This window comes from Drosophila miranda, assembly GCF_003369915.1.
Source record: "Drosophila miranda strain MSH22 chromosome Y unlocalized genomic scaffold, D.miranda_PacBio2.1 Contig_Y1_pilon, whole genome shotgun sequence".
NCBI lineage: Eukaryota > Metazoa > Arthropoda > Insecta > Diptera > Drosophilidae > Drosophila > Drosophila miranda.
Window position 1 is genome coordinate 8262217 of NW_022881603.1, and position 18932 is coordinate 8281148.

Genomic DNA, 18932 nt, shown 5'->3' on the forward strand with positions numbered 1-18932 from the left:
GTACCAAGTTGCATCTTAAAACACTGTGCCCAGTCCCTTTGCAAACCCTTGACCTTTCTCTTCAACCTCTCCTTGGAACAGTCTTGTCTCCCAGTAATTTGGAATGAGTCCTACATCATTCCGCTTCACAAAAAAGGTTCAAGATCAAACATTGAAAACTATCGTGGTATCGCAAAGCTTTCCGCCATCCCGAAGCTTCTTGAGTTCCTGGTCACCCGGCAACTGCAACATCTTTGTTGCAGCTTGATATCTCCGTCGCAACACGGTTTTTTCAGACATCGTTCAACATCGACTAACCTTCTTGAGTTTTCTAACCTAATCCACCGTGGTTTTCAAATTGGTTTGCAGACGGATGTAGTTTTTACGGACTTCAGCAAGGCATTCGATTCTGTGAACCATGGCTCTGCTTATTCAAAAGCTCTCTTTATTAGGGTTCCCAACGAATCTTCTAGATTGGATTTTGTCCTATCTCTCTAACCGTACTCAACGTGTTTTGTTTTCTAACGGGTTGTCAAATACTGTTAATGTTACTTCAGGTGTGCCACAGGGAAGTCATCTGGGCCCGCTTCTGTTTATTTTATTTGTGAACGACCTTCCTCAAGTTATAACATACTCTACTACACTAATGTATGCTGATGATGTCAAAATCTGTCTTTCTTACTCTGATTGGTATTTGCACACACGCCTTCAGCTTGATCTAAGTGAACTACTATTGTGGTGTTCAACTAATCTTCTTTTTCTGAACCTTTCCAAATGCAAACTTATGACATTTTACCGTCGCGCTCCTCATTTTGTCTCATATGTTCTAGGAAATCATGTCCTTGAGCGAATTTCGAGTTCAAATGACCTCGGAGTCCTTTTTGATCATAAGATGTGTTTCAACACCCATATAGCTGCAACTGTAAATAAAGCTAAGGGTGTTTTAGCGTTCATCAAGCGTTGGTCCAAGGAGTTTGACGACCCGTACGTTACGAAACAACTGTACATCTCGTTAGTACGTCCTATATTGGAGTATTGTTCTTGTGTGTGGAGCCCGCAGTATAAAGAGCAGCAGGCTGTTATTGAATCCGTGCAAAAGCAATTTTTAATTTTTGCCCTTCGGAACTTTAACTGGGACTAGGGTAGAATCTTGCCACCCTACCGGTCTAGGCTAAATCTTATTGACCTGCCGTCGTTGCACGATCGCAGAATATGCAATGGCGTAATGTTCGTGCACAAGCTCCTTCTTGGGACTGTTGACTCCCAAACTCTCTTGGGTCAGATTGACTTGGCCGTTCCATCCAGACCTACCCGTACTTTTAGGCCTATCCGTCTACCCATATGTAGGTCTAATTATGCTGATCATGAACCTTTTAGGGTTTTATGCCATAATTATAACTCGCTCTGTCAAACCCTATCCCCTGAACTGTCTCTTAAACTAATTGCATGCAATATTTATAATCATTTAAATTTAGCTAACTTTTAACTTATCTTTTTCCGCCTTTAGTAACTAAGTACCATTATTAACAGATAATTTGTTAATTTAATAAATAAATAAATAGGCTGTTATTTTTGGGGCCTTCCTTTCAAATCTCTTAATGAGGTCGTCGACCACCAAATTCCACAGTAGTGGCGATAGGACTCCACCTTGAGGTGTGCCTCTGTGTGCCCCCTTTACCATGAAAGCGGTGCCCCACTCCGATTGCACCCGTCTACAACTTAGGAGGTTTTTGATCCAGACGTTGATTGCAGGGTGTATGTTATCCGCTTCTAGGCGACTTGTTATTGCGGTTGTTGCCACGTTGTTGAATGCTCCTGAGATGTCCACAAATGCTCCCAAAGCATACTTTTTGTTGTGAAGGGCGCTCTCGATGGTGGCTACTAGCGAGTGTAGTGCCGTCTCCACTGATTTCCCCTTGGTGTAGGCGTGTTGGTTTATTGACATCAGTCCCCCTACCTCATTCCTGATGTGTAAATCCAACAGCTTTTCTAGTGTTTTTAGTAGAAAGGAGGTAAGGCTTATCGGTCTGTAATCCTTGGGACTCACGTGGCTGCACTTTCCTGCCTTAGGGAGGAAGACAACCCTCGAGGTTCTCCATTGGATGGGGATATAGCCTGTACTTAGGCATGCTGAGTATATTGCGAAGTGCCATGGGGTAATAACCTCTTTGGTCAACTGCATCATGGCTGGGAATATCCCGTCCAGTCCTGGTGCTTTTATGGCCGCGAAGGAGTCTATGGCCCAGTGGATTCTCTTAGTGGTTAACAGACCTATTGGGGGGTGCTGTTCCTCAGTTGCTAGGTCCTGATGCTCCTTGGCGTCAGTGACCTCGGTGCATCCAGGGAAGTGCGCCTCCATTAGTGCTGTTAGGGCTTCTTTACAGCCCTCTGTCCACTGTCCGTTGTCTAGTTTTAGTTGGCTCTGTACTGTGGGCTGCTTTGAGAGCAGCTTCCGGAGCCTAGCGGTTTCGGGCACTTTCTCAATGTTGGAGCAGAAGTTTCTCCACGAGTTCCTTTGTGCCTTACGTATTTCCTTCTTGTAGCTCCTAAGTAGGATTGTTTATTGTTTATTCCTCACTGACAATCTCTTCGTTCGCTTGTTTGGCGATCTTGAAGAATTCCTTGAGGTTGTTCCTTTGGAGAGAGAGATCTCGGTTCCCCCAGAGTGGCTTGGAGCTCCTCTTCGTTCTCGAGGGTTTGCACGATGCATGGTAGGCGTTCAGTAACTCGTTGGATAGGGTCTTTAGGGACTTCTCTATATCCTTCACGGATTTCACTGAGCCCGGATTCGCGAGCTTCGAAGTAACAGTCTTTTTAAACTTTATTATAGGATAGGGAATTAAATTATTTTGTGACTTAAAAAATGCCTTTGAATGGAACTTGAAATATGTTTCCTTTGCTGCCCCCAGACCGAACTATGTTGCAGAGTGTAAGCAATTTCCTCGCTGCAGCTGCAGCGCCACTAATCGAGGCTGCTACAAATCGATCTGGGCGGACACTCGCGATGCACGGACTAATTGCTCATTAATTACCACACATGATTTCCGAATCAATCAGAATCGGAATAATTACAGATATAATCCTACGTATGTACGATGGCCCCACACTCCAGCGGTATATTGAAGCGGTATATTGAAGCCACCCATGCCCTAGGGCAAAGGTGGGGTCACCTGTTGGGCTCCTGTCACACTTCCGCTACGGTGCCTAAGCTGTCGGTACCCTGGGGACACGCAGTGCCAACGATGTTGTTCCACGACAAACTTCCTCCCGGATTTTCCCATTTAGTTTGTTTTGTTTTCTGATTCTGCTTTTTGCCCGCTCAGAGAGCAAACACATAACGCAGTTTTTCCTGCCTCCCCACTGCTTGGGGCTGACACTCAAAGTCTGTGTCGTTAGTCGTTATGAGAAAGGGGTTGCAAAAAGCGTATGTCCACTGACAGCTCTGAGGACGGGAGGAAAAAATTGACTGGCCCCGGTACTCGGCGAATGCATTGTCAGAGAAATGGGGCATGCAGGCCATCCAGGACAGCACACATACCGCTAAAAATAATGGGTATTCCCAAGTCGAGGCAGTCGTTGTTAGTTCTTTGTAATTAGAGCGGTTCAAACGAGTCTGGGGGCCACACAGTGGATGAACCAAGGAGAACGGGGGATCATACGCATCTCTCAGTTGTAGACACGCACAGCAAACATGTTGGTCCAAACGAAAGGATGGTGGCCCTGCCGCCGATGACCAGGATCGTTTCAGAGGCCCAAGGGCACACATATTGGAGGGCAGTCCCAGCAGCAGAACAATGAAAGGAAGCTATGTAATCGGTCTAAAAAAACACTCGAAGCACTAGAGGAGCTTCCTGCCTCAACAGATTTTTCAGGCGGGTCTCTTCCAGAGCCCCATGACCGGCGCCCTAGCCCGTTGGCATCGTTGATACGCTCCTGTTGTATGCGTACGTGTCATGGCATGCATCAGGAGCAGCGCCCAAGCCCGACTGATCCCAGGACCAGTTGCTTTTTGACTGCCACTCGAAGCAGACGTGTTTTTCAAGCGGTCCGCTATACCGTCGTTCGAGTAAAGTAAAAAGTGATTTTTCCAAGTGGAAAATATATTAAAATTGCCGCGAGATCACGCGCTGTTCGCCAGTGCAATCGCGTGTTAATTTGGTGAAAAAACAGAGCAGCTATTTGCAAATTAATATTTGTAAAATAAACGCTAAAAACAGCCACGTGCGGAACCTTAGTTCGTCCACCAGTGCGAATAGTTCGACAACAAGTCGGAATAGTTCGTCAGCACGTTCGAGTTCGAAGCTTTGGTTCGAAGCTTTGGCTTGAGTTCGGAGCTTTTCGGTTGGTGTCCCCGCTAAAACTTTCGGGTTTAGTCTCCGCTAGAACTTGTGGTTCGTGTCTCCGCTGAGACTTTTGGTTCGCGTCTCTACTAGTGCCGTTTAGTGTCGAGTCACGCCAATAGAGGGAGCCATAACTCGCCGAGTATGGAAGTGGATACGGAGGCCGACGCCAGCGACACTAGCCTGGCTAGTGTAGGGGCGAGCTCGTCGTCAAGCGTTCCCGCCCGCAGGCGGGGTCGGCCGAAGTCCTCAGCCGCCAAAAAGGGAGCCAAAAAGATCGGGCTTGGGATTGGGATAGCCGGAGAGCTGCCGAACCCTGCCGAGAGATCGCCGCCACCATCGCTCCCCTTTGAGGAGGCTCCAGGCACCTCTGGCGCCGCCGCTGCCGCTGCCACCACCGCTGCCAGTACCTCTGCCGCCGCTGCTACCATCGCTGCCACCACCGCTGCCGCCACCGCTGCCGCCACCGCTGCTGCCACCACCGCTGCCGCTGCCACATGCCCGGCAACTGGCATTGTCGCGGCAGGCTACTCGGCCATCATTGCGGAAATGTCTGCGATCAGGATGGCGGTGAACGAGGCTGTGCTGAAGGGGCTGATGCCGCCAGAGGCTTCCATAGGAATCCTCGTCGCTACCAACCGGTACGACGAGTTGGTCATGGCCCTGGCTGGAGAAAAGGTGCGCCTGGAGGAGAGGGCAAGGATGCCGCCTCCACCGAGACCCGCTGCTGCTGCCCACACGGGCACCACCGCCGTCACAACCGCTGCGTATGCGACAGCCTTCCCAGGCCTGCCCGCAACGAGCGCCGTCGCTGCACCGATCCCAAGGCCTAGGGATACCTGGTCTGCTCTAATAAGGAGCAAGAACCCGGAGGAGACCAGCAAGGAGCTTGTGGAGCGTGTAAAGAAGACCGTGGTGCCGGCACTTGGAGTCCGCGTCCACGAGGTTTACGAGCTGAAGAGCGGAGGAGCGATTATTCGCACCCCTTCAGTGAGCGAACTGAGGAAGGTAGTGGCCAGCAGCAAATTCGCCGAAGCAGGACTGGTGGTCAAGAAGAGGCCGGAGACCAAGCCTCAGGTCGTGGTGTATGACGTGGACACGTCGATCACACCTGAAGAGTTCATGGAGGAGCTCTTCGCGAAGAACCTGGAGGAGACCATGAATTTAAAAAGTCGGTTCACCTGGGCAGTAAACCCTGGTCGGTCACCGACGGCGCCACGATCAACGTGACGCTAGAGGTCGACACGAAGGCACAGGAGGCGTTGCACGAATGCGTGTACATAAAGTGGTTTAGATGCCGCTGCCGCTCCTTGTTCCGAACATACGCCTGCCACAGATGTGCAGGCTTTGACCACAAGGTGTCGCAATGTCGCCTAAAGGAGAACGTGTGCCACCGGTGTGGACAGAACAGCCACAACGTTGCACGGTGTACCAACCCCGTGGACTGCCGCAACTGCCGCTTCAAGGGGTACCCTGCAGCACATTCCATGCTGTCAGCGGCGTGCCCGATCTACGCAGCGGTACTGGCGAGGGTGCAAGCTAGACATTAATGTTTAGCTTCATCCAAGCTAATTGTGGCCGTGGCCGAGCGGCTGTGATGGAACTCGGAGCCATCATGCGCAGCTCTGGCCGTCAGTTCGCACTGGTCCAGGAGCCGTACGTCGATAGAGCAGGGCGGATTACCGGCCTTCCTTCTGGAATGCGAGTATTCCAGGACCGCCGAGGAAAAGCTGCTATCATCGTCGACGAACCGGACGCCATCTGCATGCCAATGGAGACCCTTACCACGGATTTTGGAGTATGCGTCAGAGATACGGGAAGATTCGGCTCAATCTTCCTATGCTCCGTGTACTGCCAATTCGACACCGACTTGGCGCCGTACCTCAGGTACTTAGATGCGGTGCTGCTGCTGGGCAGCCGCACTCCTGTCATCTTTGGGCTCGATGCGAACGCAGTATCCCCAGCGTGGTTTAGCAAGCTCTCCGGACACAATCGGGGGCAAGCTAACTATGCACGGGGTGAGCTGCTGTCTGAGTGGATAACCGAGATGAGAGCCGGCGTGCTCAATGAAGCCAGTCGGGTGTTTACATTCGATAACCGTAGAGGCCAAAGCGATATCGATGTGACAATCGTCAACCAAGCTGCGACTATGTGGGCCACATACGATTGGGAAGTGAAGGAGTGGGACACCAGCGATCACAACATGATCCATGTTGTGGTGACGACTGACCCGAACGACGCAGTTGAGCCCATTGCTCCTGTGCCGTCCTGGAAGCTTTCCAATGCGCGCTGGCGATTGTTCGAGGAGGAAGTGGTAAGGGAGACAGCCGAATTACCGGAAGACACCGCCGAATCGCCGTTGGACAACCAAGTGTCTGCACTGCGCTCTGTAGTGCACAGTGTGTGCGACAGAGTGCTGGGACGCAGCACACCGAGAGCCGCGAGAAAAGTAGTTTGGTGGACTGCCGAACTACACTCCAAACGCCGAGAGGTCAGGAGACTGAGGCGAAGGCTCCAGGACGCTCGTCGGCACGAGACCGACGCAGCAGAGGAACTTGTGCTCGCGTTGAGGATCTCCTCAGCGCAGTACAAGAAGCTCATCCTGAGATCGAAGGAAGACAACTGGCGACGCTTCGTGGGAGAGAACAGAGATGATCCATGGGGCACGTCTACAGGATTTGCCGAGGCCGCAAAAAGAGCACGGAGATTGGATGCCTTCGAACGGATGGTAGGCTGGTCGCAACATGGCGCGACTGTGCGGGTGTGCTCCTTCGCAACTTCTTTCCTGTTGCGGAGTCGAATGCAGCTCGAAGCTTTCGAGGTTGATGCATGCGTCGCCAGGTTGAAGAGCAGACGCTCTCCCGGCATGGACGGCATCACAGGTGCCATTTGCAAGGCATTGTGGCGTGCCATCCCTCAGCACATGACAGCGATGTATTCCCGCTTCCTGGAGACAGGGTATTTCCCAACGGAATGGAAGCATCCTAGGGTGGTTCCACTTCTGAAGGGACCCGATAAGGACCGGACCGATCCTACCTCATATCGGGGTATCTGTCTGTTGCCAGTGCTGGGCAAAGTGCTTGAGGGCATCATGGTGAATCGTCTGAAGGACACCATTCCGGATGGCTGCAGATGGCAATTTGGCTTTCGCCAAGGACGTTGTGTGGAGGATGCTTGGAAACACGTCGTGAGTACTGTTTCGGCCAGCCGGTCGAAATACGTGCTCGGAGTCTTCGTGGACTTCAAGGGAGCCTTCGACAACGTCGAGTGGAATGCTGCACTACGCCGCCTCCTTGAGCTGGGATGCCGAGAAGCAAGCTTGTGGCGAAGTTTCTTCTCCGGCCGGAGTGCGAGCATCGTCAGTAGGCATGGAGTAGCCACTGTTCCGGTGACATGAGGTTGCCCGCAGGGGTCCATAAGTGGTCCATTTATATGGAACATCTTAATGGACGTGTTGCTCCAGCGCTTAGAGCCCCTTGGTGCGCTCAGCGCGTATGCTGACGACTTGCTCCTCCTCATCGAAGGGAATGCCCGATCAGAGCTCGAACAAAAAGGAGGTGAGTTAATGTCCATCGTAGGCGCTTGGGGAGTTGAAGTCGGCGTTGCCGTTTCAACTAGCAAGACGGCGATCATGCTGCTCAAAGGCATACTTCGACGGCCGCCAGTGGTACGGTTTGCTGGAGCAAGCCTGCCATATAAGCGCAAGTATCGGTACCTGGGCATCACGGTCGGCGAGCGGTTGAGTTTTCTCCCGCACATCACGGGCTTGCGTGATAAGCTGACCGGAGTCGTAGGGGCATTGTCGCGCGTACTGCGGGTTGACTGGGGACTCAGTCCCCGCGCAAAGCGGACAATATATGCCGGACTCATGGTGCCCTGCGCACTATTTGGTGCCTCGGTTTGGTCTGTCGTGACGACGACGCAAGTGGTTGCCAGGAGGCATCTGCTTGCGTGCCAAAGGATCATCCTGATTGGATGCCTACCGGTATGCCGAACAGTGTCCACCATGGCGCTGCAAGTACTAGCTGGAGCCCCCCGTTTGATCTGGTTGCCAGACGCCTGGCAATCAGCTTCAAACTAAAGCGTGACTACCCGCTGGAGGAGAGCGATTGGCTGTACGGCGAAGATTTGGCAAATCTTAGCTGGAAGCAGAAGATGGCGCGACTAGACGAAGGCCTGTTGTGCGAGTGGCAACGCAGATGGGATGATGGTGACTCCCCAGGTCGGGTGACGCACCGCTTCATCCCGAACGCAGGCTTCGTTTACAGCGAACGAAGGTTTGGCTTCACGCTGCGCGCTGGGTTCCTGCTGACGGGCCACGAATCGCTCAATGCATTTCTGCATGGAAGAAGCCTTAGCGACACGCCAGCATGTCTATGCGGCGCAGAACGCGAGGATTGGCAGCACTTCCTATGTGCTTGTCCCCTCTATGCAGACTTGCGAGACCTCGATGGACTTGGAGTGCAGTACACGGATGGCGACTGGACCTTCTCCGATGTGACGGCTTCTCAGGAGAGAATGCGGACTCTCGACGGGTTCGCCGGACTGGCGTTCTCCAGGCGACAGCAGCTGCTGAACGCGCAAGCGGCGCACGGGCTGGGTGGATTCCCTATCCAGGCCGGTCGGGGCTAAAAGGGAGGATCGAGCTGAGTCCTTAAGATCGGTACCACGGGTTGTGCAGTTCCAAGGCTGCACATTGAGGTCGGCCCCCTAGTGGGAGTATCGTGGTGGCTGTGGTTGATACCCAAACGTTACGCGGGGAGAGCCGCTAGGCTCCTCGTGGAGTTGCGCTCTCAACCGGGTGCCGAGACCCATAGATCGGAAGACGTGTTAGATACACCTCGCCCCTCACCAAGGGGGATTGTATGCCCGACCAGGATACTTTCAATTGGTACCGGAAGAGTCGCTATGTACATAGCTATAGCTTCTTTTTAGGGGCGCTAACTGGCGCATCGTACCAGGTTCCTGCGTATGTAGCGGTGGTGCGTGATGGCGTGATATATGTATATATATCGCACTAATCGAGGCTAAGCTGCAAATAAACATTAGACGCCGTGGTTGAAATCCCTCCCTGAGGAACCGCCACGTAAAATAAAGCTGAGAGATCAGATCCATTCTGATCCCAGGACCAAAGATGGCGCGACTAGACGAAGGCCTGTTGTGCGAGTGGCAACGCAGATGGGATGATGGTGACTCCCCAGGTCGGGTGACGCACCGCTTCATCCCGAACGCAGGCTTCGTTTACAGCGAACGAAGGTTTGGCTTCACGCTGCGCGCTGGGTTCCTGCTGACGGGCCACGGATCGCTCAATGCATTTTTGCATGGAAGAAGCCTTAGCGACACGCCAGCATGTCTATGCGGCGCAGAACGCGAGGATTGGCAGCACTTCCTATGTGCTTGTCCCCTTTATGCAGACTTGCGAGACCTCGATGGACTTGGAGTGCAGTACACGGATGGCGACTGGACCTTCTCCGATGTGACGGCTTCTCAGGAGAGAATGCGGACTCTCGACGGGTTCGCCGGACTGGCGTTCTCCAGGCGACAGCAGCTGCTGAACGCGCAATCGGCGCACGGGCTGGGTGGATTCCCTATCCAGGCCGGTCGGGGCTAAAAGCGAGGATCGAGCTGAGTCCTTAAGATAGGTACCACGGGTTGTGCAGTTCCAAGGCTGCACATTGAGGTCGGCCCCCTAGTGGGAGTATCGTGGTGGCTGTGGTTGATACCCAAACGTTACGCGGGGAGAGCCGCTAGGCTCCTCGTGGAGTTGCGCTCTCAACCGGGTGCCGAGACCCATAGATCGGAAGACGTGTTAGATACACCTCGCCCCTCACCAAGGGGGATTGTATGCCCGACCAGGATACTTTCAATTGGTACCGGAAGAGTCGCTATGTACATAGCTATAGCTTCTTTTTAGGGGCGCTAACTGGCGCATCGTACCAGGTTCCTGCGTATGTAGCGGTGGTGCGTGATGGCGTGATATATGTATATATATCGCAGCTAAGCTGCAAATAAACATTAGACGCCGTGGTTGAAATCCCTCCCTGAGGAACCGCCACGTATAATAAAGCTGAGAGATCAGATCCCAGGATCACTCCCAAGCCCGAGCTTGGACTCCGTAGATGCCACAAGATGAAAGTGCCCCATACAAACCATCATTTCCCTAATAAATACAACTAAGAGATTGCTCCGTTGGCTGTTTTCGTTTATGATTCAAAAGGAACATTTATTTATTTACTTAGTTCTTTGTTTTTCGCTATCGCTTGCTCTCGTTTCACAAAAATTGAATTTCTGTATCTTTCAATTGCCATTTGACTCTTATGCCACACCCACTCCTCCCATCATCATAGTATAGCATCTTCGGATAGAGCAGATAGAAGGGTATGGGATGGGATGGGATGGGCTTGTGCGGTGTTTACGTGTCGTTTGTCATAGCAAATACATATTTTTGGAATAAGCCTAAGTCTGGTATTTGCTTTTTATACCCGATACTCAAAAGGATTATTGGGGTATATTAGATTTGTGGTAAAAGTGGATGTGTGTAACGTCCAGAAGGAATCGTTTCCGACCCCATAAAGTATATATATTCTTGATCAGCATCAATAGCCGAGTCGATTGAGCCCTGTCTGTCTGTCCGTCTGTCCGTCCGTCCGTCCCCTTCAGCGCCTAGTGCTCAAAGACTGTAAGAGCTGGAGCAACGATGTTTTGGATCCAGACATCTGTGATATGTCACTGGTACAAAAATATTTCAAAACTTTGCCCCGCCCACTTCCGCCCCACAAAAGACGAAAATCTGTGGCATCCACATTTTTAAAGATACGATAAAACCAAAAAGCAGAATCGTAGAGGATGACTATATTTTCTAGAGTGTAAAATCTCAATTAGATCGTATAATTATTATAGCCAGAACCAAGAAAACAATTTCATTCTTTCTCGCTCTGTCTCTCTCTAACACACAGGTTTCATGGTCGGTTTTGCCAATTGCAAAATATGAGTTCAAGGATCTCAGAACCTATAAGATCCAGAGCAACCAAATTTGGTATCCACACTCCTGTGATATCGGACCTTGACCGTTTTGTGTCAAAATTTCGCCACACCCCCTTCCGTTCCCGCAAAGGACGAAAATCTGGGGCATCCACAAATCTCAGAGACTATTATGGCTAGAGTAACCAAATTTTGTATCCGCACTTCTGTTAGACCTCACTATAAAACGTATATCTCAGAATTTCGCCCCACCCCCTTACGCCCCACAAAGGACGAAAATCTGTTGCATCCACAATATTGCACATTCGAGAAAACTAAAAACGCAGAATCATAGATAATGACTATATCTATCAGATTGCTGAATCTGGATCAGAACGGATCATTTTTGTAGCCAAAAGCAAGAAATCAATTTGCAGTGGCCACGCAGCGCCCTCACGCTCAGACTGATTTTCTGTCTCTCTCGCACGCACTCTTTGTCGTGTGGTTCAATATTAGCGGCGTCTGCCGCAGGAGAGCCATACTGACTTAGTATCGGGTATAACTGTAGAGTTGCGGTGTACGCAGCAACTCACAACGTTCCCCCTCGTTGGTTTTTGGTTTTGGTTTTGCTTTTGCACATGCAATCATACAATCATACGGTAGTAGAGTATATCTAAAGTTAGACAGATACGGAGATACATTTATATAAAGAGTTAAAGAGTGAGACATAGAGTGAATGACAATTTGTTTTCCCCCGGGGCTACACACATGTAAATGGATTCTGAATGTCTGAGTGTTGGGTGTAAGTGTATCTGTGTGTGGTGGCTTTAGCTTTAGCTTTTGGTGTTTCTGTTTTTATGTTTTCCTACTTCATTTCCATATTCTTGTGCTTCTTCTCCTTTCCATTCATTTTGCTGTTAATAGCGTTTACAGTTAGTTTTCAATTAGACGACAAAATATACGTTTAAAGATACATAGATACATACACTCACTTACGCATACACAGAAACACATTTAGTTATCCTGTAGAACCAAAGGGGACAATTGACCCCTCTCGAACTAGTTCTGCGCTGTTTACCGCGCAACTAGCTACGCAACTAGTTACGCGGGAAGCGAACGCGGACCAGGTCTTCGTCGACTACAATGTACTAGTTCTGCAACTAGTTACGCGGGAAGCGAACGCGGACCAGTCGAAAAAGAACCGAAAAACGAAGCCGCCTTCGGTTTGTTTTTGAAGGCGGCAAATAACCGCAATTCCGTGGAGTTCCCACTCAGCTAGTTTTTACCGAGCCACGACATGCAATAAGCACCGAAATGGTAAGTTAATCGTGATATTTTACTGTAGTTGCGCTCGTGGAATGAAAGAGACAAGAATTTACACAAACAAAATGCATTTGTTTTCCTCGTTTGCTTTATGCGTTGATTTTGTTCACTTCTGTACAACATCTAATCGCTGGAAGAGTCTTTTGTGTAAACATTTATTAAAAAAGTGGAAAAGAATTAATAAATAAATCAAATTAATATAAACAGGTACGTGCAAATATATATTATATATTTCAAATAAAATGATGAGCAAAAGGCATTTGCGTAGACTCCGTAAGAGTGAAAGGGAAGCTAACATTGCAAAGTTAGCGTTGTGCAGGAAAGATAACAGATAACAGCAATGAAATCGATTCTCCAGCCAGCTGGCGTTTTGAGCGGCTTAAACTTTATTTAGAGTGACGAAATTGTTCTAGCCTATAACGTCCATGGGGTCCAAGGGAAGAAGGCCCTTAGGACCCACAAAGAATTTTTTGCTGCTTTGCTAGGTAAAATACCATTTACACTTCTAGAGATTTAAAAATTTTTCATATAAATTAAAACAAATATTAATTATAGAATGTATTCCGCCTGGCGATGAGCCCCCCGAAAACACTGTACGGAAGGCAATGCAAAGGATGAAGAAAAGGGTGTTTAAAAAGAAGTATCTTGCCAAAAACCAGGAGTAGGCTAAGCATCATATAATTAAAAATTATTCGTTATATTGAAAGACATTGTGTTTTTATTTTTGTATTATTCCAGACTGCCAGATTGACTACTACCAGTAGTCAGTTAGGAACTAGTTACTGGTAACTAGGTCAGAGCTAGCTACAGGTAATCGAAGGAGTAGTTATTATATAGGCATTTTGCTATGGGACAGTGTTAGGTACACAAAGGAGGAATATAAATTATAGAGAAAGTAGCAAGGTTCAAGGGCATCGAATCCGTTTTTCAGGAAACACTTAAAAAATACCTATAAACTATCACATTAGATTCATTGCAAAGGGATGACCTACCTGTTTGAGGGTTGTTTGAATCGCAACACGGGACCAATCGTAAAAACAGGTTCATTGACAGTAAGAGGGAGGAGAGAGAATATAAATGAGCGAAGGATCGATTTGAGAGGATTTTACATGGTTGAGAAACAGGATTGAGATCGAAGTTAGTTCACATTATCACCGATAGGTGGCGCCACCAAGTAGTAAAGGATGTGATAGTAGGATGTGGCTCAAAGAGATCCAAATCGCTTTTCATACATTCAATATTGGTGGTCATTTTGATTTAGAAAAAATGTCTCTTATAGTTAATTTCTTTGTTGATTTTTTTTTTGGGTCTCGACTGCGTATGTTTGCTTCCTTCTTTAGATGATAAATGAGATAGTTTTTTCCTAGACCTTATTTGACAGGTTTTGCAAAGCAATTTTACTTTGTTCTTGGATAATAGTTCTTAAAGGTTTTCGACCAAACTCATTTATTACTGCCTTTCCAGTCTCAGAAGCTTGGTTTTTAATAGCGTTTATCCCCGAAAGGAATAGTGGTTTTATGTAATTAAAAAGACCACTAAAAAAATTCCCAATTCCTCTACCTTGTTGGATAACTCTGGGTGAAACATAAAGACTTCCTATATGATTCAACCCTCCTCCACACTGATTTAAATAATATTGTTGATAAGATTTCGTCATGGTGGTTATTTCTACTCTGAATAAAATTCCATCTTTACAGTATTATTTATAGCATTTCTTTTCGTTTTTTAAAGTGAAGGGTAACAAAAATTGGAATTGCTGAAGATTCAAATGGTACTTTATACCCTTTGGAATCGGTAATTAAGATCGAAATTTCTTTTGGAGACCATATTTCAATGGGATAATATTCAATATTGTTGAATTGTATAAGTTGCTCTTTTCCATTATAATGTAATACTCGAAGACATCGAGGTCTTTTATTTCCAACACATCTTGGTTTGATAATGTCAGTGTAAACAAAAATCAACCCATTTTGAAACTGTTCAGACTCTATTGACTCATTTTCATATCGAAATGTTTCTCCATTTACTAAGCTAATAACGAATTCTGTTGTTTCTTCAGATGCGATTGAGGTATTCTCAGGCCTGCTTTTTATACATTTATTTAGATATAAGTCTGTAATTCCTACTTCCCAGTCATCGTTCATGTTTTCAGGAATATTTACAATGTTTGTAAATGCACACTTATCGTTATAATGATATACATTTAACGAATCATTACTAAGTACTGTCACGAAAAACTCTGTTACATTTACCATTTTTAGTTCTACGTTCTTTGCAGTTTATTAATTATAGGAAAACCAATTAATTTTGTTTTTTCCAATTTGCACGGCCTTACTGTTTCTAACAGCCCTCATCAACTTTTCTCGTCCACTTACGTATTTCAAGTCTTGAAATGGATTTGGTTCACTTTTATACCTCTTAAGTTTTACTCTTAGCTTTCGCTGTTTATCAGTAAGCTTCACTTTAGTCAATGCTGATTTTTTTGATGCTTGAGTGTCTAAAAATGAAGTATCCTCAACTTTACGCTTATTAGGTTTTGAGTTGAAAGATTTTTCGGTCAGAAAATCTTCATCATCGATGTCGTTAGGTAAATCAGAGAACTCATTTGTGAAAGAGAGTTCCTTTTTTGAGGACTCATTATTTGTATTGTTAAGAATGGAAGTGTTAGGTTTTACATCTAACCAAACTGACTCGTCTTGTGTTTGTTTTCCAATGCTTTGAGGTGGTGAAAGTCGTTTGTTCTGCGTAGTTCGTATATCCATTGTCTTATTTCTTTTTTTATTTTGATAGTAACACAATTCTTGACGTATTTTAATCCATTTATTAAAGTCACTAGTTTTTTTATCATTTAAAATAGGCAAAAACGTTATATTTATTAAATCGTTTTTCTGGGCATTATTTACCAATTTTTGATATGCATTCGGATGAATTAAAATAACTTTGGTTAATTGATGCTTGTTTTTAAGCATTGTTCAATATTTTTCCAAAAATCCCCGAAAGCAATGAACTTATTAAAACAGGTAAAAATCCTCCTTTTTGGATGAGAACTTTTCTCTTAGAATTTATTGACCGTTTTGGACATGAAATAAGACGTAATGCATTTTTATACTTTTTTAGAGCATATAGTTGCTTTTTTGATATCTTATGATTTCCTCGTAGAGTATTCAACACTATCTCCACTAATGCTTTTACTAACTCAATGTCACAATTACTTATAATTGCATTTCGAAGTTTATTATTTGCCCTTTTGAGCACATACAATAAATGTTTGTTCGCTTTCAGTCGATTTAGATTCTTTTTGTAAACCATTTTCATCTGAAAAGCAAACCGTATACTCAGAATTAAAAATATGTGTACGAAATCTAAGGAGATCATTTATTCCCTGAGTAAGATCAATAAGTAAATAACCATGTGGTTCATCTGTCACCTCCTTATATATTCTGAAGAGCTCCTGAGAATTTTCAGGATAAATTTGTCTTGCTAAGCATTGAAATTGTAGCTTATCTCTAGGATTTTTGAACGCAACGATGTATTTTGTGTTTAGTGAAATATCTCGAGTATGTGATGATTTATGAAATATATTTTGTGTAACCACTATTACGGATAAATTCCTGTGGTGTGATCCTTTTGTAAATAGCTCACAGACATTTTTATTAAATGCACCCATCATTAAGGCATCTAGTATTAAAAGAATAGGCTCATGATTTTCATTTTCAATTGTTTCGGGAACTCCTTTATAGTATTCGATGGGATTAAAATTTGGCTTAGCATGCTCCTCTCCATAACACCAAATTATTCGATTAATTGAAATGCTCAGCAAATCATTCCTTTTGTTTATTAAATTTTCTAAAAACGTTGTCTTACCAGATCCTGAAGGTCCGCAAATAAGCATTGTAAAAGGATGTATAAATTGCTTAAACATTTTTGGGTTATGTTTTATTTATTAATATTTTATAAATGTTTTCTAACATCTAAGATATTCTAATTACGCGTCTCCTGATCGCGCTTTTTGGGGCAGTTTTTTTCTAAGTGAGTATCAGATCCGCAATAATTACAATAAACAACTTGTGTGTATCCGCTTTTGTGAGGATCCTTTTCAAACAAACGCTTAAATGAATCCATTTTAAACAACTAGTTACTACAAGTGCTGAATATAAACTGAAAATCTAAACATATGAGTCACTATTACAGTAGATAGCGTAGTTAGAATTTTCCAAGATAACAAATAGCTTAAATAAATTATTTAGAGCACATCTCAGAGGAATTTTTTTGTGGATTCTACAGTTTGTAAAAAAATTTGGATAAAATGTGTAGCAAGGTAATAATTAGTGAGGCATTCAACTAGTATTTAAAATAGCATACAGCGCGCATTGGTATTCACCGCACCATCGATACACTCGGTGGGAAATACCAATAGTGAGATATCGGATAAGAAACATCGAGAAGAGAGTGAGGGCACTTTGTAAATGGCGATTGTGAGAGACGGACGCGCAGCTAATAAAAAAGAGTTACATTAAATCACCGGGTTTGTGTTTTTATACCTATACAGTTCACTCACGCACCGATATTGGTCACTACAATTCCCGGGTTAGACGGCCTACAATTTCAGAAGTGGGATACGATCAATCGCCGCCAGTGAAAAATAGCGAAAATTTTTATTATCTCGTCCGTCGAAGACGCCATCGCTGAAAAAAAACATGTCGGACTTGGTCGGCACGGAGGAGTTCTCGGCCGCCCAGCTGCGCGAATGGCTGGAGTCCCTCAATCTACCAAAAGGTGGAAGCAAAGCTGCCATGGCAGCGAGACTTAACGAAATACCAGTAGAGCTGCGGGGACAGGGACCACCGGCAGCCGAAACATGCGAGAACGAGAGGGAAGATGAGGCGGCCGCAGATCAAGACTCGACGAAGAGCGAACGCAAAGAGAAGAACGAAAAAGCACCGCAAGCGCCTGGGCACAACAACAACCATGGCGAATATCGAGCAGAGGTTGAAATGTTAAAACTGCAAATCGAGCTGCTGAAGCTGCAGAGCGAGAGGGAGAAGGAAGGGAGAGGAGAGAACACAACACCAGCCGCCAGCAATGACGCTGGCGTCATGTTGCTAAATGCCGCCAAAGACATGTTGCCAACATATCATGGCAACATTTCTGGAAACAACGATGACGTCACAACTTGGATCGCGCAGTTTAAGGCCGTCACAAAAGTGAACAAACTGAAGGATGAGAAGCTACTAATGCTGCTAATGTCGAAGCTTAAGGACAAAGCATTGGTGTGGCTGCATTCGAGTCCGGAGCACATGTCGCTGCCAATCGATCAATTGTTGAACGTCATGGAAGACACTTTCCATCCCAAGGAAAGCAAACTGTTGCTCCGTCGCAAGTTCGAGTCCCGTTCATGGGCACGTGGCGAGGAGTTCTCGATGTACTTCAACGCCAAAGTGTCGCTGGCATCCCGCATAGTCATTGACGACGAGGAGTTTATTGACGGAGTCATCGAAGGTATCCCAGATGTAGGCCTGCGTAGGCAAGCCCACATGCAGTGCTTTGGCGCTCCATATCAACTACTCAAGGCGTTCGAGAAGATCATGCTGCCAAAGAAGTACGGTTCAACTGAAGGGGCAAACACTGGAGCCTCGCCAACACCCATTCGCTGCTACAACTGCAACTCTTTGGGCCACGTGGCAGGGGAGTGCCGCAAGCCCAAGCGCGAAAGAGGAGCGTGCTACGGATGCGGCAGCATGAGTCACCAGGTGTCACACTGTGACGAAAAGAAGTACAAGGTACATAACGATTATATATACAAATTTAATATATACATTAGCAATTACAATAACAAATGCTTGTCCTTAGATTGCCTCATCGACTCAGGGAGCCCAATAAGTTTTATGAAGTTATCGTGTCTAGAGCACCAGTCGGAAAATAACCTAAATAAAGTGGAAGAGCGCTCACGATTAAGTTCGAACGAAATCAAAGAAGATGATTTAAGTTTATATAAGTTTAACAAAGACAAGAAAAACAGAGAAATTGAATTTATTTTGAATAAAAATGCGGATTACGCTTATGTTGGACTAAATAATAGCAAACTTAACATCTTTGGTAAAATACCCAGTTTTGTAATTATTAACAAAAATCGAATCAACTTTGAATTACTAGTAGTGGCAGACGAGTCGATGGGCTATGAGGCTGTGTTAGGTAGGGATTTTATGAATTTATGCAAATTTAAAATTGTAAGTGACATTTGCAAGGAGAAGGAGAGTGAGACAAAAAACGAGTGTGAAATAAAAAATGAGTGTTTAGAAAAAAATTAGTGTTTAGAAGAAAATGAGTGTT

At 46.0% G+C, this 18932-nt stretch overlaps 1 protein-coding gene and 1 long non-coding RNA gene across 2 annotated transcripts; both read left to right on the top strand.

Moving 5' to 3' along the window:
• Positions 1–12284: 12284 nt before the first annotated feature.
• LOC117192079 lies at positions 12285–13411 on the top strand. Its single transcript, XR_004474192.1, has 3 exons — positions 12285–12809; positions 12871–13087; positions 13158–13411. It is a non-coding gene; the product is annotated as an uncharacterized LOC117192079 (long non-coding RNA).
• Positions 13412–17067: 3656 nt separating this feature from the next.
• Positions 17068–18685, top strand: LOC117191314. Its single transcript, XM_033396216.1, has 2 exons — positions 17068–18382; positions 18453–18685. The coding sequence occupies exons 1-2, from the start codon at positions 17300–17302 to the stop codon at positions 18480–18482; spliced, it is 1113 nt and encodes a 370-aa protein (XP_033252107.1). The 5' UTR covers positions 17068–17299; the 3' UTR covers positions 18483–18685.
• Positions 18686–18932: the final 247 nt, after the last annotated feature.

Bases quoted from the DNA above. Each gene is read 5' to 3' on its own strand.
- LOC117191314 (XM_033396216.1), top strand. From the start codon at position 17,300: ATGTCGGACTTGGTCGGCACGGAGGAGTTCTCGGCCGCCCAGCTGCGC. The intron at 18,383-18,452 runs GTACATAACGAT...GCTTGTCCTTAG, and splicing joins GTGACGAAAAGAAGTACAAG to ATTGCCTCATCGACTCAGGG.